Source organism: Eleginops maclovinus, chromosome 3 (genome assembly GCF_036324505.1).
Source record: "Eleginops maclovinus isolate JMC-PN-2008 ecotype Puerto Natales chromosome 3, JC_Emac_rtc_rv5, whole genome shotgun sequence".
Lineage (NCBI taxonomy): Eukaryota > Metazoa > Chordata > Actinopteri > Perciformes > Eleginopidae > Eleginops > Eleginops maclovinus.
This window is the reverse complement of record NC_086351.1, coordinates 14,935,885-14,956,769: the sequence shown is the minus strand read 5'-3', so window position 1 is coordinate 14,956,769 and position 20,885 is coordinate 14,935,885. Positions and strand designations below refer to the sequence as shown.

General features: G+C 38.1%; 3 protein-coding genes and 1 non-coding gene across 4 annotated transcripts; 1 reads left to right on the top strand and 3 right to left on the bottom strand.

Moving 5' to 3' along the window:
- Positions 1 to 2,717: 2,717 nt before the first annotated feature.
- On the bottom strand, positions 2,718 to 9,953 carry LOC134862002 (lipid scramblase CLPTM1L-like). The gene is made up of 17 exons (XM_063879650.1): positions 9,512 to 9,953; positions 8,787 to 8,878; positions 8,396 to 8,573; positions 8,166 to 8,293; positions 7,761 to 7,839; positions 7,544 to 7,661; positions 7,341 to 7,435; positions 7,123 to 7,207; positions 6,860 to 6,960; positions 6,707 to 6,766; positions 6,530 to 6,580; positions 6,366 to 6,448; positions 5,747 to 5,781; positions 5,512 to 5,567; positions 5,029 to 5,073; positions 4,465 to 4,598; positions 2,718 to 4,318 (listed from the first exon to the last, which is right to left on the bottom strand). Exons 1-17 carry the CDS (start codon positions 9,716 to 9,718, stop codon positions 4,252 to 4,254), a joined length of 1,614 nt encoding a protein of 537 aa, XP_063735720.1. The 5' UTR covers positions 9,719 to 9,953; the 3' UTR covers positions 2,718 to 4,251.
- Positions 9,954 to 11,866: 1,913 nt separating this feature from the next.
- On the bottom strand, positions 11,867 to 16,972 carry LOC134862203 (integrin beta-1-like). The gene is made up of 8 exons (XM_063879964.1): positions 16,835 to 16,972; positions 16,414 to 16,490; positions 15,558 to 15,812; positions 15,157 to 15,367; positions 14,951 to 15,086; positions 14,255 to 14,561; positions 13,876 to 14,154; positions 11,867 to 13,753 (listed from the first exon to the last, which is right to left on the bottom strand). The coding sequence occupies exons 3-8, from the start codon at positions 15,809 to 15,811 to the stop codon at positions 13,555 to 13,557; spliced, it is 1,386 nt and encodes a 461-aa protein (XP_063736034.1). The 5' UTR covers position 15,812; positions 16,414 to 16,490; positions 16,835 to 16,972; the 3' UTR covers positions 11,867 to 13,554.
- On the top strand, positions 12,436 to 20,807 carry mrs2 (magnesium transporter MRS2). The gene is made up of 10 exons (XM_063879965.1): positions 12,436 to 12,674; positions 12,974 to 13,086; positions 16,859 to 17,020; positions 17,159 to 17,289; positions 17,497 to 17,613; positions 18,689 to 18,758; positions 18,956 to 19,038; positions 19,378 to 19,495; positions 19,735 to 19,848; positions 19,944 to 20,807. Exons 1-10 carry the CDS (start codon positions 12,638 to 12,640, stop codon positions 20,001 to 20,003), a joined length of 1,005 nt encoding a protein of 334 aa, XP_063736035.1. The 5' UTR covers positions 12,436 to 12,637; the 3' UTR covers positions 20,004 to 20,807.
- On the bottom strand, positions 18,199 to 18,271 carry trnar-ucg (transfer RNA arginine (anticodon UCG)). The gene has a single exon. It is a non-coding gene; the product is annotated as a tRNA-Arg (tRNA).
- Positions 20,808 to 20,885: the final 78 nt, after the last annotated feature.

Sequence of the window (20,885 nt, the reverse complement as noted above, 5' to 3'; positions counted from 1 at the left end):
TTCAGCTCATTCCTTAAAACAGGATTAAGATTGCTTATAATAAGGGGAAATATGAAGGGTATGTTTCAAGCTTGTTATGCAAATAGGTTATTGGGCTTTTTTGTGTCAAGCACGATTTGTTAGGAAATGTTTTCAACTTTAATTGTCTGAATTCATTTGAACTGTGGGCTAATTATTAACGCATATCTGTTTACATATATATTTAAGAAGTAAAATATAAGTCAGGTGTGGGCCATAAACCATTATACTTTTTGAATTTGCTGAGGGCCAATTCAAAATAGACGATGGGCCATAGTTTAATCCCGGGCCGTAGTTTGGACACTCCTGCTATAAAATTTCCCAAACTAGAAAGACGGCAACTCCCAGAGACCGCATTGTTAAAACTTGTCAAGCTTGCTTATTTAATTATGAATATTATAGAAAAGGAGGCGATATACTGTTCCTCCCTTTCAGGTTATTGTTCTGCTCTTTCCTACATCATAGACCAAAAGCGCTAAGGACTTGGGTGTCTTTAAAACCCAACCAACCAAATCTAACCACCTTACACAAGTTAATTATGAATAAATTATTAATGAAATAAGATCAGTACTTTATTCATGTGAAAAGATGCACTAATACATCCTAAGCACCACAGCCACCAAGATAATTAATCCCCACTAAAAACAGTTTCAAGACATTCTTTATTATAATAATAATAATAATAATAATAATAATAATAATAATAATAATAATAATAATAATAATGTACATATATCAATTATAATAATGTAAAAAATAATAATTCAAACTTTTAGCCATAGTCAGTTTGAACACACTCTAATATAATTCATATTAGTCATTGTAAAGCATACAATCTTTTTGTTCAAGCCCTCACTGAATCGCCTACAATAACGTTTTATGTCAGGGATAATGTGCAGCGAGGCGGTCATTATGGGGAAAAGAACCAGGCTGATCAGGGGGCCAAACGCGAAGCGGAGGTACTGTATCTTGATCAGCTTGAAGTATCTGTCCACTTATTGCAAGGCCAGATACTAAACAAACTAACGGTTCGACTCCCAATATTAATTGAAATTATTTTGTTGACTCAAAAATGATCCTATTTATTCCGGGAAAAAAACCCAAATAACTTCGTTCCACTGCGCACCAACGGCTGGAACTGCGACAACAACAACAACTTTACGGCAGCACTGATCAAGCTGTTCTGTGATTGTTCAAGTTTGTTCACAGTTTCTGATCCACTAACAAGTCCTAAAACACGGCAGAGCCCATACCGTATTCCTGTTAGTGTTTACTTCCTTTCAGTCTTCTCTTTCTTGATCCTCCTTAACAACGGTCAGTAAATCCTTGACAGCGATCTGTACTACTGGATTAACAACGTGTCGCATGTTCTGAATTGACCAGTCAGAATCAAGTATTCAACTAGGCCATATGTCTTTGAAGCCCCTGACCCTTTGACCTACAGTTTTAAGAGTCTTATGATAGCTTACATACCTGAAGGGACGAGGACGGAGATGAGCACGATGCAGAGCAGCATCTTCATGGCAGCAGTGAGTTTGATCACCACCTGAACCTCTGCTGTCAAAACTGGTGTTACATGCTTTGGGTGTGTCTGTGTGTCTTCGTGGTAATTATTGTTTGTTTTACAGAAGCACCATGTCACCGCAGTTCTTCCCACATCTTCATCCACTGTAGTGTCACCGAAAGCATCTCACAAATTTCATGTATGCCTGTGTGTGTGTGTGTGTGTGTGTGTGTGTGTGTGTGTGTGTGTGTGTGTGTGTGTGTGTGTGTGTGTGTGTGTGTGTGTGTGTGTGTGTGTGTGTGTGTGTGTGTGTAGACATTCCTAGATCTCGCTAAGGTTTCACAGATACTTGACCTTTATTTATCTTCTGCCAATTACAGCCACAAGATACAAGGTGTGATGTTAAGCTGCCATTAATTTAAAGCCTTTGAGTCTTTTCTTGTGGTGGCGAAACATGTGCTGCATCATGAATTCAGTATGTGCAGCTCAACCTGTAGGGCTTCTTCACATTTTTTTTCTTTGTTCTTTAAAAGGCTGGAACTCCCTTTTACAGTATATCTAATAATAGCCTCTATGAAAACATGTATATGATAAAGTACAAATATATTTAAAAAAAACAGGAATACGGTTTTAGACATCAAAGAGGCTATTATCAGAACTTCTACGGACATGCATAACCAGGTGAAAGTTGTTGCACATGGTGAAGAAAAACCACAGAGAATTATCACCTGAATATGCAGCCTGAGCTTAATAGTGTGTTTTCGCAAAATCTGTACAGCCTGTAATTCACAGATTTCATAGACCAAATCATTAATAGAAAGGATAACAGTAAGAATATTCGATAATTAATATATTGTGGGTTGTTAAAACAAAATGTATTACTCGAAAATATTTGCATGACTCATGGCACTTCATCCTCATAACTGTCATATCGCGTATGTTCAGTGTTAACAGAGGAATGCACATACACACCCAGCGTGCACACCTAGCATACACGCCCAGCACACACACACACACCAAGTACACACCCAACACACACACACACACACACACACCAAGTACACATCCAGCACGCGTACATTAAAACACTTTTTATTTGTATTTGTTAAGATACTCTGTCAACATTTTTCTGTTGACAACAAACCTGAATCTGAACAAGACATAGTGAGAATATTAATTATTTCCTTAAGTAATAAGACAACAAACAAGCACAATCTGCATATAGGATTTCTCCCTAACAGAAACCAGACAAGCCGTTTCCATAGTGACCAGTCTGCTGTCTGTCTCGATTTGTTTCCTGATTGCACGCATGGATAGAAACACCGGCACGCACACATGCATATCCACCCGTACTGACTGACACCGATTGTTTTTTAAAATTTGCATAAACCTTAAAGCAAGTTTAATTTTAATGTAATTTGTAAAAAACATGATAAACAATTAACAAGCAGGTTGCATTGCCAAAACAATAACAAATAAAATAACTTCAATCAAGGTTTGTCAATTATTCTTCAGCTCAAGTAGTTTAGTAAGCAAAGAAGCAGAAATTAGAGAAGAGATCAGCATAATAGAAACACAACAAACAGCTTGATTGCGGCCTTCTGTAGACATGTTTTTAATACTATGGGATGCGTTTGTGTGCTGAGTGAAAGAGAACAGACTAAAAACAGCAGTTATATTGTACGTTGTGAGTCAAAATGCATTGCAGGGATTTCTTAGACACATGCCGTCAGAGTATTTGCAGATTGCTGTTAAAAGTGTAGTCTCTTTTTATATATAGCATTCCAAGGTTAATTTATAAAATACTTGTTCAGTACACCGACAGTTATACTAACTAAATATGTAATACGTGAGGGGAGCTGTACTAAAATCGGAACATACAAGACTAATATTAAATCTAACAGCTAGCATGTACCCTACATGGGATGAAGAAGGAAAAGTGCATTATGTTGCTGGTCTGATCTTCTCTGTGTCTGAGGCCATGTTGCAGGACCCTCTTGTTTATCATTACAATCTTCTGTTGCATATTCATGCAATGTTCAAACTACAGGACACTATTTTAAGTTCCAAAGAAACTAAATAGCTGATATGGGTTAAACGTGCAGAATCATGTAATGTTGCAACCCTTCAAATTAGGCTGTTTTGGGTTATTTGAGTTTATACAAGGCTTCATATAGCATACTATGCCTTTGATACGAGGCTTTCCAAGCTTCTATTAGGTAAAACAAAGGAATGTTTAAAAGTGAATTTAAAGAATCATGGTTTAAACCTTTCAAACTGCTTTGTGAAAGTCATGTTGGGTCAAGTCCTAGAGTTGAAGTCCAGTTTAGCAGACGGTCATTGATTTATGATTATGTGGAGTTTTAAGGCTACATTTCACTTCACAATGTACTACACCTTCCTTGAATGTGCAAAAGCAAATTACGACTGGTGATATGATGCCTTTGATATTCTTCTTGCAAAACGTGCAAAAGTCTGTAGATAGATGTGTTGAGTCACTGTAGCAGTAAAGGGGGAAAGTTCCTTGTTGCAGCACCACGAGTGTACAGAGGTGAAGAGTCGTCCGGCAAACGGCTCATCTTTTTTCAGTTTCATCTGCTATGGCACACATGGCCAGGTTTCCTGCCTGAGCCTATATTTTACATCTTCATATTTGTTTGGAAGATCAGTTTTTGTATGTTTGTGCATTCATTTCGGAACAAAGGGAAGGAGATTGTTTTTCCTTCTCCTCATTGAGTCTTTACTTTCTTGCTGTGAGTCCCAGACTCTCGCCTCCTGGCCTTGTGGGCATAACGCCTGTTGGGGATATGAGATGAAAACAAGTTTATATTACACAAAAGTCCAGACAAAAGCATTTAAGTGCAAAGGAAAGCTATCATCAGCATTTTACATGGTCAGTGTATGTGTGTTTGTTTTATAGTATCATGTGTGGGGTGTCCCACCTTCGCTGGTAGAGGTAGAGGAAGAACAATAGCTCATCTCTGAAGCAGGACAGTTGATGAGAGGAAGAGAAGAATCCAGAAGAGGAGAAAAAGGTGGCACAGGAGCACAGGTCTGAGATCAGCGTGTTCACTCCCTGGTGTAGAGAGAGAGACAGGAGGGTTTGGGAGGGAGAGAAAACTGAACTCATTCACTAGCAATTTATTAGAGAGACAATAAAAATAGTTTTCTGCTTGCTGAGTAATACAAAATATTTAAAGAGCATTTACTAGAAAGTTTGCAAAAAAAACAATTTGAATGAAAAGACAAATACAGCTCCAAAAAAAATTAAGAGACCACTGCAGCATTATCAGTTTTTTGTTTTTTTTGTATTCTATAAACTACTGACAACATTTGTCAGTGTTGGAATTCAACAGACACTGGAATGACTGCCATACATGTCGAGATTGAGATTTGAGAAAAATGTGGAGTGGTCTTTTTTTCAGAGCTGTATATAATCTGCTCTGGACTGCACAAATGATGTTACTGCTACAGTTTGTGAAGGAAACAAAGACAGTCACACTCACTCTGTACATCAACACTGTCCCCTGCAGGTGGCTCACAGACTTCAGCTGATCCAGAGAGAGGGGAGAGGATAATGATAATCACATGTTGCAGCTGGTAAAGGTGGGGCTAATTTCTCACTATGTCCAGCTCCAGACCAAATAATCAATAAAGTCTTATATTTATCCATAATAATTCATCGTAATATATTTGTTAATAGCTATTTGTATTCATTATCTTAATCTGCAATACTGTTAGTAGCTCAATGTATTAAATAAATGTAGTGGAGTGAAGTATGAGTTGTAGGTAAATAGGAGTATAGATTAGCAGGAAATGGATATACTCAGGTAAATTACGAGTAAGCAACCCAAAAATTGAGTTTTAGAGTAAATGTAATTTCTAAAGCCAAGGACAGTTCAAGCAGTAACTTAGAAATATTCAGGTTATTTAATTTCACTTTACAGTCAGATCATTTGTTAATAAATACACCTGTATACACGACAGACCTTGTGGTTAATGAAGAGCTGTGGGGCCATGGACAGGAAGCCAAAGGCATACACTCCTGAGAGGAGAAGAGAAAGAGTGTTACTGCAGCACAATAGTGGTTTAGTTAAGGGAAGGCAGCTACTTAATTGAATTAGAACACTGACTATACATCAATAAAGTATTTTACAAATATTTTCTGGTAATAAATAAACAGAAAGCTTATTTCTCTGGGATTATTATTTGAAGTCAACTCACCAGTCACCAGGCTGTTGACCAACCAGGAGTAGTAACTGTCAACATAATGCAATTTCATGTTAATAGAAATAGCTGTGATGTATATGTACGTAATAACAAGTCATATTAGATAATATTCATACATAAAACCAAAAAAACATCTTACTTTATTTCAAGAAAAATTCAGGTCTGATTTGAATCTGACTGCTTATAACACGTACAGTAGGTGGAGAGGAACCAAGATGTAACCAGGAGAGAGTTTGTGTTGAAATGTTACAAGTACACTCAACAAATGAGTGTGTGACATTTCATAGCATCATTTATAAAAAATACTATGCAGGTTTTCCCCAAAAAAATGTATAGACCCATACAACATTTTCTTTTTTTGCGGTTGTACAAATATGTAGCCATATTTGATTTGTAGAATCACATGGGAACAATCAGGAATAACATTTCTCTGATTCCCTGCTTTATTCTCGCTAATGTTGCTCCCTCTATTAATTCACTCTCTAGGTCGCTCAAACCCTCTCGTACATTTTCCCTTTGAGCTGGGGAGGGTCATCTATGAATGTGTGTGTTTACATCAGCAGCCGACAAATCCTGCATAGTATGCCTTTAAGCTATGTATCAGAGCTCCTACCTCTTTTGCCGTAAGTAGGCCAGCGAGAAAATAGCTCCGCTAATGCACAGAGGATACACCAAGTAGGACAAGTATCTTGACGCCTGGAGAGAAAAGCAAATGCAGATATTCAAATTAAACAACGCCTGAAGCAGAGTAAAAAGATAAAAGATAGATAAACATACCTGTGTGTCATACTCCACTGTCTTTCTCTCTTCTTCATCCAGCTTAGTTACCTTCACAGTGAGAGAGGAGGCAGACTTAAGTTAGAAATAAAGTTAATGACAATCTGCATCACGGCTGGAAGCAAAAGTATATTACTAAATCTACAGTGAACAGATGTTGAATGGCAAAATACTCACATGGAGCTTGGAGCTTCTCCATTGAAACTGGATCTTAAATACTGTAAACAACTTCCATACCTGGCAGGAGGAAAGGTCAGTAGGTTAAAACTGTGGGTTATGATGTCTATTTTACCTTTTCTGTTATTTGGCTTTTCCTGTTATTCTCAATACCTCTACACATGCTCCCAGTCCAACAGGTAGCAGCACCAGCAGACTTGTCTCCTCTAGCAGATGGAGGAAAATCAGCAAAGTGCTCAGACTACGCCACAGAACTACAAACAGAAAGGGAAGAGAGCAAAGAGACACTTTAACATTTTCCAAGCTCATACATACATTTGCCACAAGCTCTGCTACACCTACTGAAAACAATTGTCAGTGAAAACCTTTAAAGATTTTTTTTAAGTCACAAATGTTTGATTTAAATATTTTCTGACCTGATTTTCTGGACATTCCCGCCATGCTCTTCTTTTTCCTCCACGAGCTGAAGTCATTTTTAAGAGCCAAGAACTCACATATTAGCTGTAGAAACAAACATAATATAACTTTACAATGCATCATGAAACTTACATACAGAGACTAAAATGTATTTTTAAAATCAGGGGGACTCTGATGTGTTTGGCATGGATTTTTTCATGGTGTTGCTTAATCTTACTTGCAGAGCTGTGATGAGTGCAATTAACACTAACAAGTAGAGGTTGGAGCCCACCAAAGTCTCTTTAATCTCATCCACGTTCTCCTCAGTGAAGCCTGGAGAAACAGCAAGATGCAGTTCAGTCCCCTGACTCTGTGATATACAAAACCAGATGCTGAAATATGAATTGGGTTATTATTATAATTGTCATCTTATTAGCTCACCAAACTGTCGCAGAGAATAAACGATGTCCTGCAGATGCACCCAGAACCTGAACCCCCTTAAAGAGATTCCCTCGTAGGAGACAGTCAGAGGCAGCTGTATAGTGCTGCTGCTGATCTCCTATTGATGAATGAAAAGGTAGATGTACGATCATTTAAATCAAACACAAACTGGGTTTTATGAAGTATGTTTTCATCTTTATGGGTTAAGTTGTCCTACCACGAGGTCTCTGACTCTGAAGCTGAGCTCGTTCACCAGCAGCAGAGGGAGGTAGATCATGTGTCGGCCTTCCTGAGAGCTACAAGGACAAACAGGAAGATGGTTTAATCCAAACACACACAAACAAATGGTTAAGACTATAGTACATAAACACAATAAAAACTTTTTTAGTTTCTAATGTTTGCTTCTTTTCCTAAATAACTAAGTTGGTTTATTAAATGATTTCCTTAGAGGGATTAATTTATTTGGTAATTGTGCAAGAAAACTATTTTTTAGATGAAATGCTTTAAGGAGATCCCTGGCACAAAGCTTTCCTCACTCAAGCGCTCGATCACACCGATAAAACAGAGAAAAAGCAAGAGTCAGCTACAGTAGATTTGACCTCCAAAGCCTCATGTGACTTACACTCTCATGTAGCGCCGCACATCACTGGGAAGCCCCGCCTTGTTGAAGGTGAAGTCCTCTGACATCATAGTGACTGACAGGTGAGGTCTCCAGTGGGATACAGGATTTTCTGATCTGGTACTCGGCCTCTGATGGAGCCATAAAGAAATCACTTATTATGCTTATCTTTATCAGCTGTAAAGGTGACTGAAATATGATAGGACTGTGGCAGACATTGAGTCACATTTTACCTTCTGCGTGTCTTTTTGTCCCTCTGTATGTGGGGGAGCAATATAGGTGGTGAGCTGAGCTGCATAGTGCACTTCCCTGCCGTCCTCCAGAGGTGAAACACCGGCTTTGTGAATATACACGACTGCGAACAGAGTGCCATTATCCCGAGTTTGCTCTGGCAGGGAGACGTTCACTTGCCTAAGGAGTTAGATAGAAGGAGAGACAGAGAGAAATAGATAAAGAGAAGGAGAGAGAGACAGGATATACAGTAGGTGAGATAATATGTTAAAGCCGCCAGCCTGAAAGGGAAAGACAAACATGTGTTTCGTGTTTATCGTTTGGTGGTTATGAGCAGGAACTCTTTTAATTTACATTTGCATCATTAACAGATATAGAACATGTCAAACCCACCTCTCAAATGTAGAGTGTGGGTCAAATGGGTCTATTCTTACAGCGAGGTGGAGTTGGCTGTTGTCTGGCACGAGGCAGGTGAAGACACTCAGCTGAAATAACAAAAGGAGATAAGATTCAAAGCAGTGTTTCTATTTAAAAAAAGTTTGAGTCCAAAAATACATGCAACTGCAGAAACGGAAAAGTGAGAACTAAAAAAAACCGACGTTATGTTGTGAGCCGTCTTTATGTAAATAGGTATTTATTGATTCATCCTGACAAACACATCATCTCTTTTTAATTCTAGATAGATAGATAGATAGATAGATAGATAGATAGATAGATAGATAGATAGATAGATGAAGAAATTATTTATCCCAAATTGGGAAATGTTTTTGTTCCAGCAGCAGTGTCAAGCATTACCCAAGTTAAAAATGTTTTAAAGATACAATAAGATAAAGATATAATAAAAATCAACATTAGCAGAAAGTATATATAGTAATAATAGACAAGAAAGAATAGAATACACAATAAAAAATACATATATATATCCCATATCTGAATAATACACAACATTACGAAATATGCTTTGCAGCACTGGCTTTAACAGTTTTGAAAGAGCATGGGCAGTGAGTTATTCTGAACCCAATGGCCCCTGCATGCAGGAGTGTCTTTTTCTGGATCTCACAGTAATCTGGTATCTGATTATGAGGAGTAAGGAATAAGAAACAGAGGCCTGTGCTCACCTGAAGCCTGGGTCTTGATGTTAGGTAGGAGGAGATGCATTGCTCTCCTTTGCTTCTATCGCAGGGTTTGGTGTTGAGGAAGCCGTACAGAAGCCAGGCGGTGTGGAGCATATACACCACGAAGACCCCGAGCAGCATTTTAGCGATGGAGCTCCTTTTGGTAGAGCTGCTCTCCCCGCCGGGCTTGGACTGACACGATGGAAACATGGCAGCAACTAATACAGATCATAAAAACGAAATTATCAAATAAAATAAAGAGACGTGACCTGGTTTTAGCACGGGGCTGTTTATAATCGGATATAGCGTAAACACAAAGAATTCCCCACGCTTCCTCCCTGCCACAGCATCCTTCCGGTTGTCTGAGATGCTGATGCTGACTGCATCTGCCCGTTTTTAACAAGTGTGTGTGCAAATCTCGCGAAGCCTTAGTAATGAACCCACAGCATGGTATGTCCCGGGTGCCACCAAAACCTGAAATATGGCTGTATCAGCACTCAAATACTATCCTCAACTCGGCACGGAGGATGTCTGTCTTTGGAAGCCCATTTCCGCCACTACAGGACAAATAACGTACTATCTAAAAGTAAATGGCTTCATATAACGATTCATTTTCATTAAAGTAATTATTTCGATGAAGTTTCTTTTTATTTTCAGACTCAGATTCAGATTCTTTAAAATAAGTTATTTACTCTCTCTCATAATCTCGTAATTTAGTAATTCATTATTACGGAAGATAGACTTAATGATAATAATGTTGACTTCAAATTTAATACGTTTGATTTATTGTTTTGACATACCTTTTGATGTATTTATTATTTAATGCATTTTTTTCTTGGCCTCTTCATCTTAAAATATTGGATTTTGTTGGTTAACCTTTTTCTTCACTAGAGAGTGATTTCTTCACAAGAGACGATCTTCGGCTGCCGGTGTCTGTCACCGCGGTGCATTATGGTCTCGTACAGTGCTCTTGCATGTCCTCTTGATGTTTGCTAGTTTGCTAACTTGGACAACTTGTTTCTGGATTGAAATCACAATATGTTGGTTGAGGACAGTATGTAGTAAGCGGCAGGTAACGTGTTATATGTGATTGTGTCTACTGTCACGAATTAAATAGATAATTATCTAAGAACACAATAAAATAACACTAGTGACGTTAGCTGAGATAACTAGCACAACTTACATGCAGAGCTGCAGCACTCTTGCAAAACATTGTGAAGAAAGTATGACATTTCAGTTGGATACGTTAACCAATATTTGCGCATAATTAAACTTTTACATGCTACTTAGTGTCATTGTTCTACCTGCGCATTTGGACTGTCTTGTCTAAAAAATAAACTGACAAGCAACTCGAAGAACATTTCCTACAAGAACCACTGTCAATATGACCTAGGTACACAACTTCAGCTTTTTACTCCAAACCTGTGTTGCCCTGTTTCTCTGCTTATGTAGGCTAAAGCTTGCCTTCCTTTTCTTCACCACCCTCCCCTGTGATTGTATTTCTTAAGTTCTCCATGCTGCTGTAGTGGCTATGTGGGGATGAAACTACACAGGCTGCTTCTGGCTGGCTTTATGAACTGCACAAGGATGTATCTGCCATTTGGAAGGAACGTTTATCCAAATCGCCATTTGAGCTCTTTTAGTTTTTTGTCATCAAGAATCGGTGGGACTGGAACGCTTGTCCTTTGGAGTGCACGTGCAGTACTCTACCCACTGAAGTACACTGTGCCTCTGGAAATACAAAACTGGGACTGTTCATCAGGACTTACAGTGGTGTTGGTCCAAATGCCATCTGCAGTCAAACACAGTGGGTGTCCAAATGTCAACCCAGAAGATCTCAGTCTGCTGCGGTGAGGAAAGAGACGCTGCTACAAGAAGGAGGCGCAGCATGGCCTGGTAAGAGTGACAGATAGCGTCCATGTTGACAGGTTGATTTGGTCTGTTTACACATCATTATATTGTTCACAATTCAGTCTTTTATTTGTAGATTAACACTAAATTATCCTGATTCCAATACTAGATAATGTTTCAATAAGGGTGTAACAATTAATCATCATTTTATTTTAATACCATAGCCATATGGACTAGTATAATATCCGAACGAAAGGAGGTATTCAGACATAGAACATTACATTACACACAATTAAGAAACTATATTTTTCTAGTACTACTGGGGGAAAAAATGTAGTTTTTATTGTGTATTATAATAAAAACCTACATATAACCCATGTCTGCACTATAACCTATCTGATAAATGTATAGGCTATATATCATTCACGGATATATGTTTGTCATAGGTACAATGTGTATTACTGCAATGTGTCTGAAGACAGTGATTAAGATATAATACAACTGAACCAAAGTTTACATTTTTATTCAAATTCAAATTGACTTGACAGGGTGATGGTGAATTTTAAAGGTGGGATTTATTTCCCTCAAGGATTGTTTTTTTTTTTGCAATTCATTTCCCAATTTTTGTAGCAACTCTATTGTAAATGTACATTTTTTCCAAATGCTTGCACCTTGAAATGGACACCAGTGTATATTTCTAGTAAATTAGGTTTGTATTTCCTGTGAACAGTGTCCTTCATCCGCCACGGAGGGACAGACGTTTCCAGTGTGCCTCCAGCTTTGTAGTGGTAAGAGGCAATATGGTTTTGGAGAAACTGTGTTTGATTTTACAGCAGTCTTTTTAAAATTGATATATCCCAGATTTCCCAGGTTTTAATAAACATCCCTTATCTGCCATCATACATATTTATGGTTTTTATTACTTTGACATCTTTGCTTACTTTTAATCCTTTATTTATGACATACAGTTATTTTCCTAATTTTTGTTGACTTTTATATTTAAATGTTTTAGTGTAAATACATATATTGGCATTTAATTAAATGATTGCAGTGCATTGTTTTTGCTGCTACCTCTGATTTTATCACTGATTTATATATTTGAGTCTATTTGTACTGCTGCAGTGAAAAATGCCAACAAAATGTTGTTATCAATTGTATAATGATGATAAAGATATTCTGATTCTTATTCTGATTTAAAATATTAAAATACATTAGAACTGATGTTAGAGTAACTGTGATTGGTAGAGGTGGTCAGCTTTTTGTTTATGTCTGTCATAGATGAAGTTTGACCAAGAGGGAAATGTCACATCATTTGGTAAGTATTGAAAATTAAATCAACTTGCCTGTCTTTTTATTTGAGGAGAAACATCTCAGTATGTAATTCACACTGATGATTCATTATCTGTCTTCTCCTGGACTAAGACAACTTTTGCAATACTGACATGATTTCTTTTTAGATACGGCGTATAGCAAAAAATAATAATTAAAAGAGCACTATTTTTTTCAGGGCTTTATATGTTTCCTGTTATCAAAAAAAAAAAAAAATGAAACAGAATTTACTTCACCATTTCCAACCCTTTCCTTGTGCTCATCTTCCATTTTTTCCTCCTACAGATAAGAAGAAAACAGAGCTTTGCCAGGAGCTCAGCCTTCAGGCCAGAGACCTTCGCTTTCAGCACAGCACCAGCCTCGCAACCAGAAACAACTGCATCATCATACGGATGGAGGTATGCTCTTTTTTGCTCGCACGGTTTGTGAATAATTAGAGATTTCTTTCCTTCAACAAAATCTAGATCATTTTGACCTGGCTGTTGATTAAGAAACATTTTGCCAATATAATTCTACTTCCAACCCTTGATAACAGTAGTTATTCCATGGCACAACCAATATGACTATGGTTTTGCACCTGCATTGTTAAAAAGCAGAGGTAGTAAGCCTTTTGTAGATTATACCTAAGGCTGATATGAGGTAAAATAATGAAAAAAATCTAAATAAAAGGATCATCTTATTATTTTTAAGGTTTAAAATGATTACATTTACTTATTTTCATACAATAATTAAGACACATTTAAGGATTTAAAACATAACATTACAGGGAAGTATCTAGTGAACCAATGCATGGAGCTCCATTGGTCAAGGCATTACATCAATTTAAGGAAAAACTGGACAGTTTGATCACACGCTCCTGATCCCCTCTACAACCCATGGGGACATTCCTTAGCCCGCACCACACTCGCCTCTCCTCCAGAGGGCGTGCTGGAGAAGGTGTAGTAGAAGAAGCAATAGTCATCACTGCTCCTCATCTTACAGGATGCTATAGATTCTCCTGGTGGAGGCATTTCATCTTTTGTCTGTACAAGGGTCACAGTGAGGTAGCCACACTCTTGGTCACACCTGATGATGAGTGAGAAAAAGCAGTCAAGATGCATAATATCTGCAGCTGACAGTGTAACTAGTGTGTAATGTAGTTACAGTTTGATGGAGATATAATTAGCAATAATAACCCTGGTTCTCACCTGTCCTTCATCGCGCCCGTCCCGAACACCCGACACTCCACACACTCTACATGCTGCCTACATGTGCCCTGACAAACAGGGCAGTCCTCACAGGTCGGGCCTGTGAATGGTGGCTCACAAATACATTTTCCACAATGACACATCCCATTATTGCTGCACAGATTCTGGTTTTTGGCCATACAGGAAGCAGTTTCCATGGAGCAGCCACAGTCCTCACCAGTCCAGTCGTCATCACAAATGCATTCTCCACACTCACACTTCCCACGGCCTCCACATATACTGTGGGAAAGAGTTTTTGTCTTTTTAATCTCAGTGCGTTTCCGAAATAAATCAGAATTAAAGGGAAGATACAATTGCATGGTTTTCTTCACATACATACCTGCTGTTGTGGTATGGACAGTCAAAGTTGCTGCACTCGCAGTATTGCCCGCTGTATCTCTCTTTTGGGTTTACTCGACTCTCACACTCACAGAATCCCTCCATGCATTTCCCCCTGCCGCTGCACACAGAGGCCTTCGGCCCAGAGCGACAGAAGTCTTCATTTGGGGAAATAAATGATTCGCTGTCCCTCTGGCACTGTTGTCCAGCATAAGGCTGCTGGCACTCACACTGACCACACACCAAATCCCCAAGGCCACTGCAGCCAGGGCTATTTTTCTCACGGTTTCTTGTGCAGTCACACTGACCTAAGCAAAATAAATAAGCATTCTGACTAGTAACCATTATGCATCAATGGAAAAAATGTGGCCTTTTTTGTTTGGCTGTGTTTTCTCATGTGGCATTTCAGTTTGAGAATAAAAAAGAAAAGAATATTTGGTAGTTTTGATTCGAACTAAACTTGGTTTCAGTGTAAGTAGAAAAAGTATATAATGGTATATTTTTATGGCAGTTCTTTGAAGTGGATATTTTGACTTTTGATATCAGAGCAACTTCTTTAAATTGCGACATGTGTTGTGTTGAAGTCTTCCAGTCATTGTGAGACTCATTGTATCTCATTGTTGAATACGGGGGACTTCCTGGTATCCTTCTCTTTGTCTGTATATGGACTGTATCATGTTTCTGAAGTTTTACTCACACTCCAAAGTTATCTCCATCTTCACACTCAGTGAAAAGCCTCTGGGTGTGATGAGGACAGACCACGGCCCAGTCCTGTTCTGCTTCTGGGTTAAGTCATCACTCTCACTGGGACACCGAGCAGCCTCAACAGTCACCTAGAGAAAACACACTTTATTATTACAATAACTTGTATTTCCTAATACTATTGTGTTTTAATTTGCTGACCTGTACGACCAGAGGGTTTCCTATCACGATGCTACTAAATGTGATGTTGAGTCCTGCTGGTACATGGCTGGTGTCCATGGTCAGCTCTGTGACAGGCTGGTCTGTAGGCATGGTGAAAGTGAGAGGGAAGGAGTGGCTCACACCTGGCCTCAAACGGAGAGAGAGCTCCTGGGGCTGGATGAACATGGCCACAGCAATTGATGGTTTGATGCTACCGAAGAAAAGAAAAGCCTTTAGAAGACATTATGGCTTGTCTAAATAATGACTCTGAATCTACCACCGGTGTCGTCATAGTTTAAGGCAGTTTGAACTATCGCCATGTTCCACTCCCTGTTAGTGATTTAACCTCATAAGAAGGGTTTGAAGATTTTTGCAGCGCATCTTTACACCATGACCCTTACCTACTGTCGTTCATGACGACCTGCAGCCTGCCCTGAGGGTTATACATGTGTCTTTTACGACAGCCGGCTCTCCGCAGCTCCTTCAAGGTATGACAGCGGATGTGAGATTTAGGGGCGGTGCACCAGGCACACTCTGGGCCAGACTGGATGCACTCGTCACAGTTGGAGGCAGATGTGAGACATGTTTGATCTTCGGCCCAGCTCAGACACAACAGAACCAGCAGCAGGCAAAGAGCGTGCAGTTTCACGGACATCCTGCAGTTTGAATGAAGCAGTGACATGTACTTTAAAGTAGTTATTCACATAATCAATAAATAAATATAATACAAGGATGTTAAAAGTAAATTAACTTACTATAATGTATGTTTTGTTGCCTTGTCTCCTGTATGTTATTTATAGTGTGCATAGATTACTCATGAATCTCTTACAACCTCTTTTTATTGGTCACAGACAACTTAAATAAAGAATAACATGAGCTAAACTAAACTAAACAAGATCGCCTCAATGAATGTTAGTTTATTAAATCAATTGTCTTACATTTGAATACTTTGAATACTTAAGTATACTTTATACCTATACCTCTCTATTCGTAAAGGGCTTAAACCATAGAAACTAAATATGTATAAAGTTGAAAAAAAGCCAACTACCACAACTGTTGGACATATAAAACTAATACTTAAAAAATAGGCAGGACTATAATTAGTAAGTGACTGATGCTACAAGTAGATTATTATACCCATGTATGCTAACATTTTACATGCTTTTTTTATATACAAGAATGCTTTGCAATGTCTGGTTTTGTAATTGATTTATTCTAAAAACAAAAGACGGTTACAGAGCATTGCCGATGCGTTACCTGGAGTACTGAAAGCTTTCCGTGCGGTAGCTGCGTCTTGGGACTGTTTAGCTCCTCACACTGTGACAGATTCAGTCCTATATGGAAGGGGTGCACAGTCTCAGTATGTGGTCACTAGCTATGATATGTGCGACTCTATCTGATTGTCTCTCACAGCAAATATTTACAGATCAGAGTCTGCTACTGGGATTGCAGTCATCCAAATGTAGTTCTGCATACACAGCTGTATAGTATATGGACACACTGACCACAGAGACGTTAAATTCTTTCTCATGTAGATAAATCAACTTAGAAAAAAACATGCATTTGATACAAAAAACCTCTAACAATGTTGTCAAGTCTTAACATTATGAGTTTCTTAATGTACTAGCATCAAACATCAGTGATCAGAGTGTGTTCCAGTGTTTTTTAAGATACTAACCTCTCCCTCTCTGTTTTTCCTCAGTCTTTTAAAGCCATCTTGACCCCGCAGTCCCTTTTGGTGTTGGATTTTCGTGGTTTTGGATTGGAGCGTTGGTTGGTGCTGGAGCTTGCCCCTCAACTAGCATCACAGTCACACTCTCTGCCCTTTGAGTTCAGAGCACTGGAGGCCATCTTGCAGCACAAGGTGAGATAGATTAAAGCAACACTGTGTAGTGAACTTTGGTTAAAATCAGCCTGGGTCTCTGAATGATTGAGTCTCTGATCCAAGATGAAGCAAAGTGTGCTTATGTATATATGTAACTTTTTGTATTTGTGTCAATAGGTAAACACTCTACAAGCCCAGCTGAATGATGTCGAACCAGTATTGTTGGACACATTGGAGTCACTGGTGGATCCTAAAATCCTTTCAGTTGATAGAAGTAAACTGCATGTTCTGCTGCAAAACAGCAAGAGGTAAAGCACGCAACCACATACATTGTAATAGTTTGTAAATGCTCTTATAAGTCAGGGTAGATAGCATCAAGATAGCTATGCATTTCTAAATTATGGATATGAAAAAAGGTGTCATCAATTCTGGGACTGTTCTGGTTTTCATCCGTTCTTGGCCAAAATATGTTTCAGTTCAGCAACTGTGCTTTAAATTTGTATTACCTCTAACAGTTTATCAGAGTTGGAGACAGACATAAAGGTCTTTAAGGATACCTTGCTGAAGATTTTGGATGAAGAGGAGATCATTGAAGAACTGTGTTTGACAAAGTGGACAGACCCGAGAGTTTTGTAAGTTACCCATGCACTCACATACACAAACATGAATGCTAAAGGCAGTTCATTTAAATAAATACAAATAAATCTATATTAATGTCATTGTCACTGGCTTATGTAAAAGATGGAGAAGAAGAAATGTAATTGTTTTCCTGTTAAAATAGTGTTTCTTTTCTTTTCTATGTGCCTCATTGGTTGGCGCTAGGGCTTGGGTTTGGTTACAGGCATGGCCGAATTAACTTCTTTGTCTTAGGTAAAAGTTTAGGACACTAGTTTTTTTTGTTTCTACTGTATGTATAAAGTTGAGAATTAATCTTTTTTTTACATGATTAATTAATTTAAAAATCATTTTAAAACATTTAAATTATTTTTCACTCATAACCTTAATAAAACAAGTGTTGTCCTTTTTGTGGATGAATGGACATATTTTCTTTTGATTTGCCGAAATTGCATATATTCTTTAAATACAATTATGCATACTTTTCAAAATCTCAGTAACATCTCATCAGTTCAATAAGCAATAAAACACGAACTTAAGTTTAAAGGAGTTAAACAGTTTTGCATTATGTCTTTAGAAACTTCAAAATGAAAATAAAAAGACGACCACGAAGGGACTCGAACCCTCAATCTTCTGATTCGAAGTCAGACGCCTTATCCATTAGGCCACGCGGTCGGATAAAATTTAAACCAATGCCAAGAACATCCGATAGGTGTGTTTTTGAAACACTGGGTCGTATTGTTACGTATGTAGTTATGTGGAGTTACGCTACCGAATTGTTAAATATATTTTCTTTTTTTCACAAACAACTTTCCACTGTCATTGAAATTCAATTATTGTTATATGTACCCGGATTCCTGAGGTGTTTGTGTTTTTTCGATCGAGGTATGTGTCCTTAAATGGGACAATGCGTGATAATAGCGGCGGTTATTATTGTATTGAAGAAAAGGTTTTGACTATTTCGTTCAGTTTAGCTATTACGAATAAATAATAATGGTAACGATTATTAAACGATTTGGTACCAGGTATTTTTAAAACCACATTTATATTCAATGTATTTATTAACATTTGTCTATCTGTCTGCCTTTCCAGTGAGGAGAGCAGTTTGGGTATTGACCACGCGGAGGAGATGGAACTCTTGTTGGAAAATTACTATATGCAGGTAGTGCGGTTATAATAATAAATAAATACATTTTAAAAAGATTTCTGATTAAAATGTCATAATTCCAATTTTGAATAAACTCCTTGTGCTTGATTTCCAATTTCTTAGTGTAATTTAAAATACTATTGTATGACATGTTTGTTTTATATCTAAAGCACTAGCAAACAGTGTTGAACTTCTGTGACTTTTCCATACAGGCTGAGGAGCTGGCCAACAAGACCAGAGAGCTGAAAGGGCTGATAGACGATTCTGAGAGTGTTGTCTTCATCAATCTGGACAGGTACACACATACTGGGAATACAGTACATGTGAATAAATTATATATTTTGGGATAGTGGCAACATCAAATACCTTTTTGCCCAAAACGAGGGCTTTGTAATGTATTCCCTTTTCTAAATTGAACAGCTCATCAGGAAGGGATTGTTTAATATGAACATGAGGAATAATTTAACAAATAAAAAAGGTTTCATATACATTAGGACACCTGACTATTGTTTTGATACAGACTTGACAAATTGTGAACGTATTCTTCAAGCTGCTGACCAATTTAAAGGCATATTTCCCTTCTTTTTTTTAAACGAACTTGTGAGCTTTAGATTTGCTGTCTGTTTTATTCCAGCCATCGTAACGTGATGATGCGCCTGAATCTGCAGCTGGCGATGGGATCCTTCTCCCTTTCCCTATTTGGTCTGATAGGGGTCGCTTTTGGAATGAATTTGGAATCTTCCTTCGAAGAAGTGAGTCAGTTTCCTGTTGAAGATTTACATCCTATCTAAAGTTTGATAGTTGTGTTTCCTGTTTGAAACTTCTCAGAGAGGATTTTATCCTTTCCTTAACTTGAAATAGTAAAAAGCCTTCTTAGCTTTCCCCTGCTATTGGAATGTCCTCTGAGTGTAATTATTTGCTTTGGTACTTGTGCCTGCATCCTTTGTATATTTATACCATGTCCTTTTACACTGTTTGTGATTATTACCAGGACCCTCGTGTCTTTTGGCTGGTTACCGGATTCATGTTCTTGGGCAGCGGGCTGATATGGAGACGACTGCTGTCGTTTCTAGGGCGACACCTAATGCCTTCAGTACCTCCTTTAGTAAGAAACACACACACTCACACACACTATGATGTAATATAAAATAATGTTTGAATATACATTTCTTATTGTCTTATCTCCTGTTTGTTATACAGATCCCTCAGGTTTGGAAGAGAAATATGAAAGCATCAGACATAAAGGCAGGAATCAGATGACTTTCTACCTCCACCCTGTAAAATTCCACAGACCTCCTACAGACTATTCAGCTTTAAAGACGATTGTTTTACAGCCCTGGACATCCTGAGTTTTCAGCAAAGGCTGGACATTTTAAGGTAGTAACGCACTTACTTTGCAATGCCGAGAGTAGAGGTTGAGACTGCATTTAAATCTGTCTGGAGACTCCAATGTTTTTGTGTGTGCTTCTGTTCCCATCATTTCTTGCACTATTTAGTGGATATTTCAGAAAGTGATTAAATGTCTTCATATCCAATCATATCAGTATTACTCGGCCATGAGTGGTTTCCTATCAGTGCGTGGTAAAGTGGCCGCATTGGAAATGAAAAAGATAACAATACAACTAACATCAAAAACAGGTTACATTATTGTCTGTCATTTAATAGGTGAGAAAAAAATGTGTTTTGAAGTCCTTTGAAGTAATATGAATCAATGAAGTTGTAAAGTCTATTGTCAAGGTTTATAAAGTGTTATTTCCTCTGTGCTTGGCATTTAAGAATTTGTGTGCAAACATGTCATATCCGTCAGAAAATAAAGAGTTCCAGCAACATTTACTCCAAGTAAAAAGCAGGAATTGATCAGATAATTTTCTGATGTGATGGCAGATATGTAACAGGAAGTGAGGAATCACCTGTAGATCAAGATTTATTTTCAGGTGTCAAAAGCCTAACATGATGGAAAGCCTTATATTACCGTTTATTAGTTAAAGTCCGGCCAAATGCTTCCCCTTTTGACTGTTGTATCCCCTTATCATATTTCATGCCTCTTAAAAAATATTCAGTGCTGGAAGTGTTCTGTTTTTTTTTTTGAAACCTCATTGACTCACAGCTGATCCGATTGGCTTGTCACACAGACATACAATT

Bases quoted from the DNA above. Each gene is read 5' to 3' on its own strand.
- LOC134862002 (XM_063879650.1), bottom strand. From the start codon at position 9,718: ATGTTTCCATCGTGTCAGTCCAAGCCCGGCGGGGAGAGCAGCTCTACC. The intron at 6,961-7,122 runs GTCAGAAAATAT...TTCTGTTTGTAG, and splicing joins GGGAATGTCCAGAAAATCAG to TTCTGTGGCGTAGTCTGAGC. The intron at 5,568-5,746 runs GTGAGTTGACTT...TTCTCCTCTCAG, and splicing joins GGTCAACAGCCTGGTGACTG to GAGTGTATGCCTTTGGCTTC.
- mrs2 (XM_063879965.1), top strand. From the start codon at position 12,638: ATGAAGTTTGACCAAGAGGGAAATGTCACATCATTTG. The intron at 18,759-18,955 runs GTAGTGCGGTTA...TTTTCCATACAG, and splicing joins TGGAAAATTACTATATGCAG to GCTGAGGAGCTGGCCAACAA. The intron at 19,039-19,377 runs GTACACACATAC...GTTTTATTCCAG, and splicing joins GTCTTCATCAATCTGGACAG to CCATCGTAACGTGATGATGC.
- LOC134862203 (XM_063879964.1), bottom strand. From the start codon at position 15,811: ATGTCCGTGAAACTGCACGCTCTTTGCCTGCTGCTGGTTCTGTTGTGT. The intron at 15,368-15,557 runs GTAAGGGTCATG...TTTCTTCGGTAG, and splicing joins GTCGTCATGAACGACAGTAG to CATCAAACCATCAATTGCTG. The intron at 15,087-15,156 runs GTCAGCAAATTA...TGTTTTCTCTAG, and splicing joins GAAACCCTCTGGTCGTACAG to GTGACTGTTGAGGCTGCTCG.